Source organism: Rhopalosiphum maidis, chromosome 1 (genome assembly GCF_003676215.2).
Source record: "Rhopalosiphum maidis isolate BTI-1 chromosome 1, ASM367621v3, whole genome shotgun sequence".
NCBI lineage: Eukaryota > Metazoa > Arthropoda > Insecta > Hemiptera > Aphididae > Rhopalosiphum > Rhopalosiphum maidis.
The window spans coordinates 82008255-82023399 of NC_040877.1; the positions used below are offsets into that span (position 1 = coordinate 82008255).

General features: G+C 24.8%; 2 protein-coding genes across 2 annotated transcripts; one reads left to right on the forward strand and one right to left on the reverse strand.

The window, feature by feature from the left end:
• The first annotated feature begins 85 nt into the window (after nt 1–85).
• Nucleotides 86–1598, forward strand: LOC113558520 (mitochondrial import inner membrane translocase subunit Tim13-like). Its single transcript, XM_026964002.2, has 4 exons — nt 86–188; nt 297–405; nt 1199–1267; nt 1340–1598. The coding sequence occupies exons 2-4, from the start codon at nt 319–321 to the stop codon at nt 1439–1441; spliced, it is 258 nt and encodes an 85-aa protein (XP_026819803.1). The 5' UTR covers nt 86–188; nt 297–318; the 3' UTR covers nt 1442–1598.
• Nucleotides 1545–5127, reverse strand: LOC113558519 (FGFR1 oncogene partner-like). Its single transcript, XM_026964001.1, has 7 exons — nt 4714–5127; nt 4582–4635; nt 3235–3433; nt 2573–2649; nt 2279–2516; nt 1865–2058; nt 1545–1671 (listed from the first exon to the last, which is right to left on the reverse strand). Exons 1-7 carry the CDS (start codon nt 4789–4791, stop codon nt 1621–1623), a joined length of 891 nt encoding a protein of 296 aa, XP_026819802.1. The 5' UTR covers nt 4792–5127; the 3' UTR covers nt 1545–1620.
• Between the last annotated feature and the right edge of the window lie 10018 nt (nt 5128–15145).

The following is a 15145-nucleotide window of genomic DNA, read 5'->3' on the forward strand; positions in this document are numbered from 1 at the left end:
AGAAAACAGTTAAAACAGCGGCTAAGTTTAGAATCTCAGCGGTCTACATACATAGAACGTCTTTGACATCAGCAATTGAGGTTATGTCATTTTATCAAATTTGTCTTCACTGATTGAACTTACTGATATTGTATATCTCGTTTATTTCAATATAGGTGTTTCATACGTTTCTTAACTCTTTAAATCAGGTACCATACTATATAGTATAACATACTACAGTGCTAAAATTCAAATATATTTTTAAATGTGATTATTTTAAATCCACTAAAATCAAATCATATCTTTGTTATTTTCAGCTAACTAACATAATATATCATCATGGATGGCTCCAAGATGTCACAAGATGAACTCGTGGAAAAATTAAAACATCAAGTGGCATTGGAAAATATAGAATTGTTATTAATGGTAAATAGTGTTCTAAGATTTATTAACAATCAACGAATAATTTAGGAAAACAATTTACTTTGAGCATACCATTTTAATATTATATATTTTTTTGATTATTAAACGAAATTGCCGAAAAATCATTTAAAAACCCAAAATTTAATCTAAAGAAGTCTTTTAATTATAAATTTAAATAGTCCTCTTTGTACAATTTATTAATATAGTTGATAGATACAATATTTTATAAAAAAAAAAACCTAGGTATATATATTATTTTCAACTTGTAAATGTATATTTATATTAATTATATAATATCTTTAGTTATTACTTATGACGTTCAAAGCCTTTGTTATGACTCATCTGGCCATGACATTTTTTGGTGTATTTTGAAAAAAGGTTGCATATAAACTAAACCATGTATTACCCTCATCATTGTATCATTGATAATTTTGATGAACTAAAAGTGATACCTTCTATAAGTTTTATTAAAACAAAAAAATAATAATTGTTACTATAATGTTGTTTATGTAACGTGTAACCATCATGTAATTTTTATTTAAAAAAATATAAAAATAAAAAAATACCTATTTAATATTTTTACATAATATAGTATCCTGGACATTATGAATATAGTTTTTTAATACATGTAATATTTAATTTAAAAGCATAGAATATAACCTAACTTACCTAAAATCAATTGAGTTAATAAAATTATTGTTGCACTACCTTTCAGAATACACGGATGAGACCTATTATAATATATAAATATGTAATAACAATATTATGTTTTAACAATTGAATCTTATGATTCCAGAAAATGAGTCGGTTATGTTTCAACAAATGCATCATAAAACCAGGGCCTTCACTAGATAGTACAGAACAAGTAAATATTTTATAATATGATAATATATTACATTTTAATTAAGTGCAATTTTAAATAACTTTTTTTTTTTAGAAATGTGTTTCAATGTGTATGGACCGTTATATGGAAACAGTTAGTTTAGTTTCCAAGTCCTTTGGTGAACGACTTATGGCTGAATCCCAAAATATGCATTAAACTGAAGCAATGCATTAAATGAGTGTTATTATATAGTTACTATAGTTTTCTGTCATTTATACGGTTAATTGTATATTTACATTTGTAATTAATTTTTAAATACCTCAAAAATTTTGAATGTATAAAAGTAAAAAATAAACATCAGAAGTATAAAATCTTGTTATTTTGCAAAGAAATATTCAAAGATGTATGTTATGAGTTCTTATCATTTCAGGACTGCCATTCTGAGTCTGAAATAAAAAAAATAATTGTAAAATATTCATTAAAAATTATTTTTATACAGTTCATATAATCTACTTAATATATTATATTTGTAAGTTATAGACTGAAAAAATTTTTAATTTACTTTTTATATGTTGCAATTGAAATTATTACTGTTATTGATTATAATATTGCTATAAGACTATAACTTATTTAACTTACAGATAAATCGGTGCTCGGTAGGCTGTCATTACCACATGAAAGATTTTCATCAGTTTCAATATCTTCCAAGCTAGATTCATTTTTATTACTTTTCAAATCAGACTTAATATCTTCATCCGTGTTTTCATTTTGATCAATAGCAGATGGTCTTTTGATTGGTGATAACTGTTCTATATTTAAACTATTTAAACTCTCTATAAAGACAAAAATATGTTTTAAAGATTATTAATTATTACTTAAAAGTGTATCTGAATGTTTATACAATAACTGTAAAAATTGAACTTTAAAATATGCAAACTACATCGTTAGTATTTCAATTAAAGTGCATAAGAAAATATGAACAATAAATTAATTCAAATAGGTTTAATAAATAATAGAAAATAATTTCAATTTTCCAATAAAATATACACTTACCAGAGCTTTCAATATCTTTTAACTGTATATTATCTGATAAATTATGATTTGATGGTGACAATGATCCTGTTTGACTGTCATTATGTGTATTTTCTTCGAACAATTTTGTTTTAACGGGTGATAAGCTTAATGATTTATTATTTTCAAGTTTTGATTTTATTATTTCTGTATTATTTTTTAATATTTGAGCTAATGAAGATACCTCGTGTGTTATATTATTATGTTGTGTTTCGTTATACTAGAAAAATTATTTGAATTAAAATAAAGAAAATTCAATTATATTTTATAACAAACCTTAATGACTTCATTGGTTGATTTATATTGTGACTGATAATTTTCAAGAATTTGTAACAATAATGGCCTTTGATCGTCTAAAATAAATTATAAAATATACATTTGTAATAAATCAATAATATTCCTATTTTTAAATGCTTACAGCAAGACCAAAACTTTTTTTTGATTTTAAATAATTAAATACCAAATACAATCTATATTTTAAAGATTTTTATCTATTTTATACATAAAAAATATTAAATTTTAAGTTATTTAAGATAGTATAATGAAATATAGTCAAAACAATTATAAAAAAACCTGTATATTTTGACAAAAAAAAATTAAATTAACTGTGAAGTTACCAAAAGTGATTAAAAACACAATATTAAATATACTTATAAAAACAGAATTTGAAATTAGCATACTAAACATATTTTATTTTAGTACATACAACTATAACAGAATAAACTTCAAATCTATATCATACTAAAATTAATTCAAAAACAGTATTTGTCATCTATTTTGATAATTTGTGTGGTTATTCAAACAAATTAACAATTTTGAGCTCATTTTTTTTTTTAAATAATACATACTTAATTTAGTATAGCACGTTTTAACAGCTGGCTATCCTTAAATTATATAATATAATATAAATGTTACTTAGCTAATATAATAATTATTACCCTTTGAAAGAGAAAGTTCTTCAAAAATGTCATCTTTATCTTTGTATTGATAATGATGCGCAGCCCCAGTTTCAGAATCAAATACTGATGTTGTAAACGTTAAATCTAAATACTCAAACAAATCTTTAACTAAAGATAACAATAATGATCCATTATTACTAGAAACAAAGTCTTTAATTTTGTCTGTATACAGTTTATTCTGGAAGAAAATAAACAATCATTAATAATTAATAATTAACTGAACATAAACTACAGGCTAAAAACAATAAAATAAATTGTAATAAACTCTTAAACATACGTATTATTAAGAAATCCCAAGCTAATTAAATACCTTAGTGACATAGTTGTAATCATAGGCATATAGGGGGCTTGTCCCCCCCCAGTTCGAAAAATAGCACCTCAAAAATGTTGAGCCATCTAATTTTTCAATAATTTTTACAATTTTTAAAATAACTAATTATTGTCAAAAAAATTATATTAATAAAAATAATTGTTTATGTTTTATGCCACTATCCATTAAATTTTTTATAATATACAATAGTGTGTTATATTTGTCTATCCATAAAATGTTAATATAATATAAGGTTATAAAAAATGTTCGCTATTTCTAAACGATATAATGAACATTATAAGGAATAATGGAAAAAACTCATTGTCTTGCTTTCCAAAGTTCCAAAATATTGTTATCCAATTAACCAGCACTTTAGGGAATATTGTAAGAACAACCCTTTGATACAAAGTTATTATATAACTTGATACCTATTTTTAATTAAATACCTAGAATTTAGATACACTATAATACTGCTATTATTTAAAGTATGAGTGCTATTTAGTTTGGAGAACTAAAAATAAAAAATAATAAAATGTTCAGAAGTTATTTGTATTTTATAATGTATATTTGCAGATTTATACTAGTTGAGGTAGAAAAGGGCAAAGCCCCCCACAAGTTGGTATATGTCTACCCCTAGGAGGGCTACAGCCTCTCCAAAAAATTAACTATCCTATGCCTATGGTGGTAATGATTTACTTACATTTCTAAAGTGAATAAATATTATATTGTAGTCTCTACAACATAACTAACCAGTGGTTTTATCCTATTTTAATATTAAGGCAAATGATAAAGACACCAATTTTTAAATATAATATTAAGTACTGAGTAGAAAGTTTATAGCTCAGACTAGTGAGTATTAATATAAGAACTATAATATAGCGGTTCTCTATTTTACTCTATGCTACAACACTAAATATGAAATGTAAATTATTTAAATATTCAGGGTCATGTGTTTTTTTTATTATTTAACTTAACTATAAATATATTATAATTTAACTTAAGTGTTAAATTTATACCTGAAATGAAGAACCTTTTTCAAGAACGTGAAAAACGTTTGCTCGAAGTTCGGCCTAATAAATGAACAAAAAAAAAAAATAAAACAATAAAGTAAGTTGTAATGCAGTATTAACTGATCATTATCTACTAACTCTCATTTTAGGCAAGACACCAGTGGATTCCAGTGTTTTCTCGACCATCTCTTCTAAATTAGTGTTATCGGTAGACATTTTAACCAATATTGGCTTCAGCAAATCAGATTTCGTTGTTCAAAGTTGTAAATATTACTACGTTTCAAACTCTCTCAATGACGAACAATTGCAAACAATTTTAAATAATAGATAGGTATGAAATATGTATTTTAACACTATTAACTTCACATTCAAAAATAATACGCACTTGAACTGACAAACATAATAATACAAAAAGTTGTATCAAGCCGCTAAGGTGGGTATGTGAATTTAATACATTTTAATTTTAATTTTTTAATTAATAAACTGTAAAGTTATAAATTATAACAACAATAACCTATTATAGATTCCTATGAGTTAGGTCTAGCGGCTATCTAATTAAGTATAATATAGGTAGTTTACTATAGTTTAATTTTATCAGCTTAAATATTGATATGAAAAAGAAAACCGCCAAATTCATATTATTGTTATCACATATTTGTAAATTACCATGATTTAAAACAAATAATTAACATTTATAATTTTTTTTTTTTTTACTTGATTTTATTATACGTCTTAAAAATGTGTAATAAAAATATAAATTTAATTTGTACAATTAATTTTGTAATATGTAAGTAATCGAATTATTGACAAATAAATTATTATTCCTACCTATGTACATAATATTGTAGGTACCTATTAACCTATTGCATTTCGTATATACACTATTATCACAGAACAATTTTAGGTACTACGTAGGGTAGGTACTTAGCACGGCTATCTACTTTATTTCTCTGTAGTAGTAGTAAGTACCTAACTCTATAAGACAAAAAAAAAATGATTTACACATATAAAATATATAATATATAAACACCCAATTTTAGTATATAAATGTACATATATTTATCATAAATAATAAAATATAATATACTTAAGTACACTCAACACACTATATAGTCTATATTACATTAATATATATCTAATAATTAACTTTTTCATAAATTAAATATAATAAATAATACCGATTTTAATATTTGTATGTAATACCAATATTTTGTTGTACTTAATAATTTTCCCTAATTACACCTCCCTATAGTGGACATTTTATCATTCCTCACAAATGTCCACTGTGTAAATATTTCCTCAATAGTTTTCAACTTCTTTTAAAAAGGACATTTCCCATGACTGTCCACTATATAGAGGTATCACTGTGATACCTATGTTATTCGTTCAAACAAACAGTTAAATGTTAATCTTATATAATATAGCTATTATGACTTAAACATAGATTGTTAAATTATGTAGATAGATATAGCATGTATTATATATATAACAGGTATAGGTATAGATACAGGTATAATAATAGGTGTACCAGGTTTGTATTGTAAGTATATCCATGCAGTTCTGCACTTTTCACTTTGCAGCTTCTGTAGATAGGAACTTTATTACCAATAATAGGCAAGTTATTACTTATACCAAAATACTTAACTGGATCATGGTAATTTTACTTTTAATTGATATCTGAGAAGTCTTAATAAAAATCTGAATCGCCAACGGATACCATTTATAATAAACCAACGTTGCACCCAGTTTTGGCCCTTTGTGCGGAAACTTCCAAACCACCAAAATCTTCTAAAAAAAGAAAAAAAATGAACAATATTTATTTATTTTTATTTTATATTTTTATATAACTATACCTAAACGTATATAATGTTACGAATTGATATGAATCAAAAATTAAATATTATATCTATGTAAAATGTATAAGTACTTATATTTATGTTTAGATTGAACCTTTTTCTAAAATAAAAAAATAATTTAAAAGGTTAAATAAGTTTAAGTATGTGATCTAATTATCCATCTGTTTATTAATTGTTTGTATAATAGATACTATATATAGGTGTTATACTTATACTCTTAGGTGCTGCCTCTGAAAACTTTCCCACTTCCCTCAAATTTACTTATTAATTATTGTACGTATTGTATATTATACAAATAGTAAATTTTTGTATTTAGAATAAAAAAAAATTATCACAATTATTATAACAATAGATCAATAAAATCAAAAATACTAAATATTATGTCACAGATAATTAACAATATTTTTTCACAGATGTTTTTCAAGTACCTTTAAGTATGATACTTTAAAATTGACTAAAATCTATTAACAGTTTATTGTATTTTCCAGTGGTGGATCCAGGGGGGGGGCGATCGGGGCTATCGCCCCGTCCCGGTTTTCTCAAAAAAAAAAAATGGTTTGAAGTCCTTGATTTTAGTTTTCGACGTACCTAATTATACTTCAAGGGTAACAAAATTATAGTAATATATTTTTTATAACTATTAGTATAAAAAATATTTTTTTTTGTTCTGTACGAGACTGTGGAAAGTAACATATTATGTATGTACCTAAATAAATACTTTATCAAAATTAATCTGTGCCCTTTAAAAATCGCCCCCCTCCTGTTATCTTGGTCTGGATCCGCCCCTGGTATTTTCATACAAATCAAAATTTATGTTTTATTAATAGATACGTATATTGTTTTTCAAAATAAAATTAATAATTTACAGTGATTAGTAGTTTAGATACCTAGTAGGTACACCCTCTGATTGTTCAAAAAATTTTAGGAACCTAAAATTCCAGTTTAAAAGTTTAAATGACGCAATACGCCAATATCTAATTCATTAGTCATCTTGATGAATTATTATAGGTATCTTGATTAGGTACCTAAAATCTACCTATTTGTTTTTTTTTTTACATTTTAAGTGTAATTGTTGTTCCAATTTGTTATACGTATATTATATAGGCACAATAGCCATTGTTTAATAGATATATACTTTGAAACATAAATAATATTGTATTATTACTTTTATTATCTAATACACTTCAATTAAAATGACAAATTAATCAGCGCATACATACACGTTCTAATTAATATTATATTCTAATAAATCTTAATGATTAATATTACTAATAACAATAATTAATATACAATAACTGATGCCCCATAGGTAATTAATGGGTACCATTTCAAACGTAAATGATACATTTGTATTTTGAGGAAATATTATTATAATAATTCCTAGACTAGAGCTCAAATATTATAACAAAAAGTCAATAAGAAATAAGATCTAAAAATTATATATCATCTTTGATTGTTATATATTGCACTAAAAATAGCTATAATTCATCTATAGACATTTTTATATGGACTATAATAAATAATAATATAACAATTGCATCTGTAGTAAATACTAAGAATGTTATATAAAATAAAAAATATTTACATATTAATATATCCAATCATTCCAATCTATAATCAATGATAATATCAAATAAAATTAAAAATTTTAAATTAAAACCAATACCTATCCTATTTTTCACATTTTCATTATAATTATTTATAAGAATTAATAATAAATTGATTAATGGATGTTTTTATCGCAGTATATTTGCTGTTGAATGAAATTTCAGTGAGTATTTTTTACCTTTTTTTCAACATACCAAATTTTCGTTCAGCGGAATCAATTTTAAATTCTTATGTTTTTAACTAATAATAACTAGAGTTCAAGACTACTTCTTGCGTTCGCATGTTTTTTTTTTGTAGTGGTCGTAGATTATTCTAAGTGAGTTATAAATTTGTTTTATGAAATGGTGAAACTAAATACCAAGTTTAAATTTGCATATTTTTGCATATTTCGTCATATTTTTGGAAAAGTGCATATTTGAGCGATTTTAAAAATATTTTGTACATATTTTGAATTTTTAAATTTGTATGTACGTAAAATGGTTGGAAAAAATCATTTCTGGAAAATGGAAACAACAGCATTCTATCCTCATACATCGTATATAAACAAAAAGCAGCACTATATAACGATTAATCACCGAAATACCATATCTATTATTTAGCCACATGGATTAAAAACTAATTAAAATAAAGATTCCATAGAAGACTCGGCTCAATTGAATAGTCCTTCATTATAATTTATAGGAGTAAAATCCATAACGCGCGGAAATCGGGGGGCTTGATAATTGCGGGAATTAAGCCCCCTCAGAAGTTTAAAGTACAGGCCTTAGCATTATATAGTTGTAATAAACATATATTACTTAGGCCCCCCAGTAATTTCACCAAATTTCTGCATATAGTAAAATCGGAAAAAAAACTATAGAAACTGCAGACTGAAACCACATTCGTTTTTAAGTGCTTTTTCAAGCGCTTATTTTAAAGATTTTAAGTGCTATATAAGTCCAGAGCCTTGCTAATAAGTACCTTAGTACCTATAGATTAATGTTTGTTTTTGAGTTGTAAATAAATTTATTAGATTTTAGGTTATATCGCAATTATGTACCATAATTCCATCTTATATCATCTATATTCTATATGTTTGGGAATGAATATAAAAGTCTGGGGTTTTCACTTATCCCAATGACCAATATGGGCACTAACTATTGATGGTCCCAAAATCCAACAACGCATTATTATTTATTTTTTTACAAATTTTATTTAAAAAAATTATATGTAAGTTTTAAAAATACTGACAATACTGTCCATTATTTTACTTGGTAAATTAAATTATTTTATATATTGTTTAAATATCTATTATTATTTACACCATAATAAATTACATTTTTCTTTCTGGGGTGTCTGAGGAAGAATGTCTAAGTGAAATAATTATGTAGACAGTAGAAATAGTAGAACAGAAGGTCTCAAATGAATAATAGGAAGCGGCTATGAATGGTATAGGATATTTGTGCAATTTTCATACGTGACCTTTTATACATTTTCCCTATAAATTATAATATAAAATAGTGATGCCTATTCACACATGCACATAAATTTGCACGATTATAGTGGTTATAGGTATTCTGCATACATTTTAGTGAACCAACAAGGTCCAAGGGCCTATATAATATATTTAATTAAAATAATTAAATAAATACTCGTATTATTTACTTATTATTATTTAATATCGACACTAAAATACTAAATCCACCGCAGAGAAAAAATAATCACTTACTTTTAATTTGATGTTTTTAAAATTGAATTGCTTAAATTTGACCGATTTTAATAACAACAACATTAACGCAAATTCAATAAACATTATTTACGTATTACTAATGTATCAACAAAAATGTTAGTTACTAGAACATTATGTGAAAACTGCGTTGAAACTAGAATTAATACTATATGGCATACAGCCGTTGAGCCCAACCGTATAGCCGTATGTATGGTATTATAGTTGGCACCCGGCGAGGTAAACGGTATAATTTATTTCATGTTTGATTGCTGATTGTAGCTTAAAATTTAATATACCCGCCCGTTACTTGATCAGTTCATTAAAGTTCAGCGATAAAGACAATGAAAATGATAAAACATAGTTATTTTTTTATTATAAAACGCATAACTTTTATATTTCATTTCTGAGCAATTTTTATAGTAGGTAGGTACATATATTTTATATATTAATATTATTTATACAGTATACACATTAGTATATTATATAAGAATAACGGCCAAATAAATGTAGCCGTATAGCCTCCATTCGGTAGGTTCGTCTAATAATTAGATGTTTCATAAATGAATAATGAATATATATTTGCACAGATATTTTAAGATTTTCAAATAATTTCAAAGGTTTTAAATTTTAAATTGAAAACTAAATAAAAAATCTATATAATATATTAAACTGATGTACACTTTTAAATACGTATTCTTTCTGTTACATAATATGAATAGAATTATTTTGTGGTTACAAATTGGCCAACTTTTACTAAACTTGGCACTTATTGACTACCTTGTGTGTATAATAAAACGAAGACGTATTTAGAGGAGGGTAACTGAAGGGGCTGCAGCAAACCCCTACATGATATGCTTAAAAACCGGAGAAGTCTCTGCAGCTCTTAAAAATGATTCTGATAGATACGATCTGTCATCCTATAGATGTCTACAAAATAATCCTTAATTTTGAAAGTTAATATTCAAACGTATGCAAACAAAATTATAATATCTAATGTATTTTTAATTTTCGATAGTTTTTAATTTCTGTAACAAAAACTTATGATAATGAAAATCTTTTATTACATTGTTAAATATTCTTACTCACAAACAAAAATATTGCATAGTTCGAAGAATAAAGCCTAATGGCATTTTGTCATATCTATGAAATGTAAATGAAAAGATTTGGTAAACAATTTTAGTCTTATCCATACGGTATTGTTATTCATTTTTGAATTGGTACAACAAAAACATAAAATCGATTTTATAGAAGACTGGTTTTGAGTAAATGTAAATGCAAAATGTTTCATTATTAAAGTTCCTTATAGCCCTTTCTCATATAGAAATCCAAAATAGGTCTAATATGCTACTAAAAACTTCTTTCTTATGGAGAATTTTTCAACTGTATTTTCTTTAAACACAAAAACACATCAACGTAATACCAAAACATTCATCGCTTTACTTAGAATCTAAAATTACCGTTTTATAATATGTATTGATCAATTTTCTTTCTATTATTATTACCCACCATATTATCATCCATTAGCATTTTTTCCCTACGAAATTACGTTATACTTTTATAGTATTAGATTAACTAATTATTTGCTTATTTAACTAATTGTGTAATTATGTGGATTTAGTGAAAGGGTGATAAACTTATAATATCTTTTATTTTTATTTAATCTGAAGCGTTCACACTTCCAATTTTTTAGGTAAGTACTTATAAATCACCAAGTAAAACGGCAAAGCGCAAACCTATATATTACGTCTTAAAATACTGAATAATATATACGAGTTATACGAAAATATTAGTAATATTTCTTGCAGCTCTGCAACCCACTACCCATACATTACCATATTAAGACGACGCACGATACTGACCGATGCTCATAGTGTTTATACCACTAGTCTTCAAAAGGAGATACTTATCTAGTTACCTCTTGACTCTTACCTATCAGTTATCGGAGTTATCTCAACATTATTCTTTATCAAGAAGATATATGTTCATAAGAGTATATGTCCGTTCAGACATTCAGTATCAACATTATACTACATCGTACATAAAATTAATTTAAAACCGCGTATACTATAATAATATTATATGATTAGGTAATAGGTATATTATATTATTACCTAAACCTAATGATGTTAATACAATTATGTAGGTACATTAAAGTATTTTAATATGAATTCATAAAAGAACTAGCAATTACCTATTTATAATTTTTATTACCTATAAATGATACATTTTTTTTATCAAGCGCATAGTTTAATTTATGTATAAGTAGGTAAGCATATACAACCACAGCATAGATTAAATAAGTGGTGCAACTACGACTTATGGTGCTCAAGCAACAAAAAATAAATGGTGCCCCATAATATATTATTTTCATTATGCATTTGTAGTTAAGATTTTATGCATAATGCATATTATAATATATACATATACCTTATTAGAATACTTCAACTATTTACATAATGTGTAATTAAATTTAAGTATAAAAGCCAATAGATAACACGAATAGAGAAGTTTATAAATAATTATAACAATTTACAGAATCATTATTGCTATTGCCTATCTGTCGACTTATTAAAAACAATAAATAATACAAATTTGAAATTATATTATAGATCAGTGTTTCTAACCTCTTTATTACTGTGACAAGTGGCAACCCCCCTTTTCAATTTCAAGTTTTTAGCGGCTCCTTACATATAGGTATTTTTTTATATATATACTCGCATAGATTATTATTAGTAATAAAGTGTTTTACGTTCAAATATATAATAATATACACCTACTCGTATTATATAATATTGTAATATTTATTGATTTTATTTTTTCATTATTTTATTTTATTATTTGAGCTTTTTAATTTTTGTATTGGTTTAAATTTTAAATCATACGTTAGTGATTAAATAGTAAGTTGGCGATCCCTATAAGGGAGTCGTGACTTCCGGGTTGAAAAACACTGCGGCTATACATAGCATGGTAGATTCTTTTATTCATATTAAAAAAAAAATTAATACATGTTAATAACATTTTACTTTTCTAATCTTTAAGTATGCGAAATTTCTATTATTTTATTTATAGGTACTTAATTTTTTAGTTTTATTTTTTCAATGTTTAAAACCTTGACTCATTGAATATTTTAAGTAATCTTTGATAAGGTATGAAATATGTAAGAAAGTTGAAAAATAACAGTATCAATTACTGGTAAAAACTCGTTCTCTTCCGTAATTTTTAATTTCCTACTACCGTCAACTTCATCAAATTTTTAATAGCAAATTTAGAACGATATTTAATGTAGACAATTTATGTTACCTATAATAAAGTAAATACCTACCGGTAACACAAATGTATCATTGCATCAAATGGTGCACCCTTCATAATGCCAGGTACTCTGAGTCTGGTGCCCTAGTGAAAGTATCATCCAATGATTCAATACCCTAGCTTGTTGTGCCATTAGATTAAATCCATTTCATCTAATCTACGACACGAGTAAACAAGCATTAAATCATAAACCTATCACTTATTATTTTTTTTTTGCGATTTTACAATAATAATAATTAAAATTAAAATTTAGGCAGGTATTTTTTCCTGTATCTTTTTAATTAGTATCTTTAGGTATTTGCGTATAGTATAGTATATGTACGTATAGTTATAGGCTATAGCTATTAGCTAATATCTATATTTGATTAACACAAAAAATAACAATTACCTATCTACCCCCATTTAAATGTATTAAATAATAAATTATCATAAGTACCTATGCATAAGTGTGTAATAATAAGTATAATTTTTAATAATTAGTTATTACTTGATATTATATACTGCTATTGCTATAAAATATAAATAGACTAAAGTAATTATAGTAAAATTATAAAACCATATTAGTTACAAGAATTATGAAATCTATCTTAAAAAAGATTTTAAAATAATAAGTATACTGCATACATTGCATATTACTTAACAAGAATTATTATGGTTTTCAGTGTTTAAAACACTTCAAGTAACAAAGGAACCCAAATTACCTACCTTTCTAGTTTCCTATCACCTATTACAAAGGTCAGACAATATACTATATAAATTTTATTTTATTAGATAGTTTATAACAAAGTTGTCATCTACCAGCCATCAAGCTCTACAATAATTTATCCAATAATATAATATAGGAAAAGAATCAGGATAGTCTGCTTAAGAATACCTCCACCAAATTTTTGTTTATATAGCTTAATTAATTAATGTTAAAATTAATTACAACACTTCAGAAAGTATACAAAATAATATGATTAATCTCGATAAACTAAATTTATAAGAGTTGACTCGATACTGTAGATTGATTTACATAAGTATTAAACATAACTCCCAATGTTGTATTTTTAATAATCAGAGTCACTGATTACTGATTCCTCCAATGATATCGCAATGAGATTTGATTTCTGTAATAATCTATTTAGAACTAGAACTATTTTAGAAGCTATAATAACAATATATTATGTTGGTATATTGTTATATTTATGAGTAATGACAATGTTAAAGAATAAACAATTAAAAAATATTATTTTTTCATTCATTTCCTAGAAGCTAACAGCTGTTTAATTCTGGAAAGATGTCCAATTAAAAATACACGTTCCTATATTTTTTATTAGCATAATCATTTATTTCTCAACATATGATAGTTTTATTAAACAATATTATTAATATGCCTTATTTAGTATTTTCTATCTTCTGAATCAATGAAATATCTTAAATCTCATTTAACAATTGCTTATTATTGGTTTATAAAAAGCATAGGCAAATAAACAATACCAAATATTCAAAATAAATAAATATCTATAAAACGTTGGACTTGATATACCTATTTAAGATTTTTTTTTATCAATTATTTATAAGTAATAAGTAATAAATTATTATAGTCCGTGACATGAAAACTGGCAAATGATCTTAGTGACCCTCCCGCTCTAAACTGATCATTAGCCATGGGTTCTCAGACTACACCATACCACTGCGATGTTTACAAAATAGGCACATAGTATGTTTCTATGATAATCAATTAATGGAAATAGCCGCTAGTCCACATGGAGTTATACTACTCTATGTGCTAGTCACACTGGTTGCCATCTAGTTTTTGTATCGGTAAATATAGTTATCAATTTAATATTTATTATAGTATCAAATATTTAAAGAATATAATTTACTTCCTACTGAAATTAAATTTTATTTTTTAATCTGTGATTATAATTTGAATGAAAAGATAATATTAAAATTTATCAAATAGGTAGGTTATTGGTTCTGAACTAATAAGTTATTTATTAATTTCATGTTATAAAAATAAAACATATTATTTATTAATTGATATATGATTCAAGTGATTACATACATAAAACAATTAATATATAATTATAATAATATACTTCAT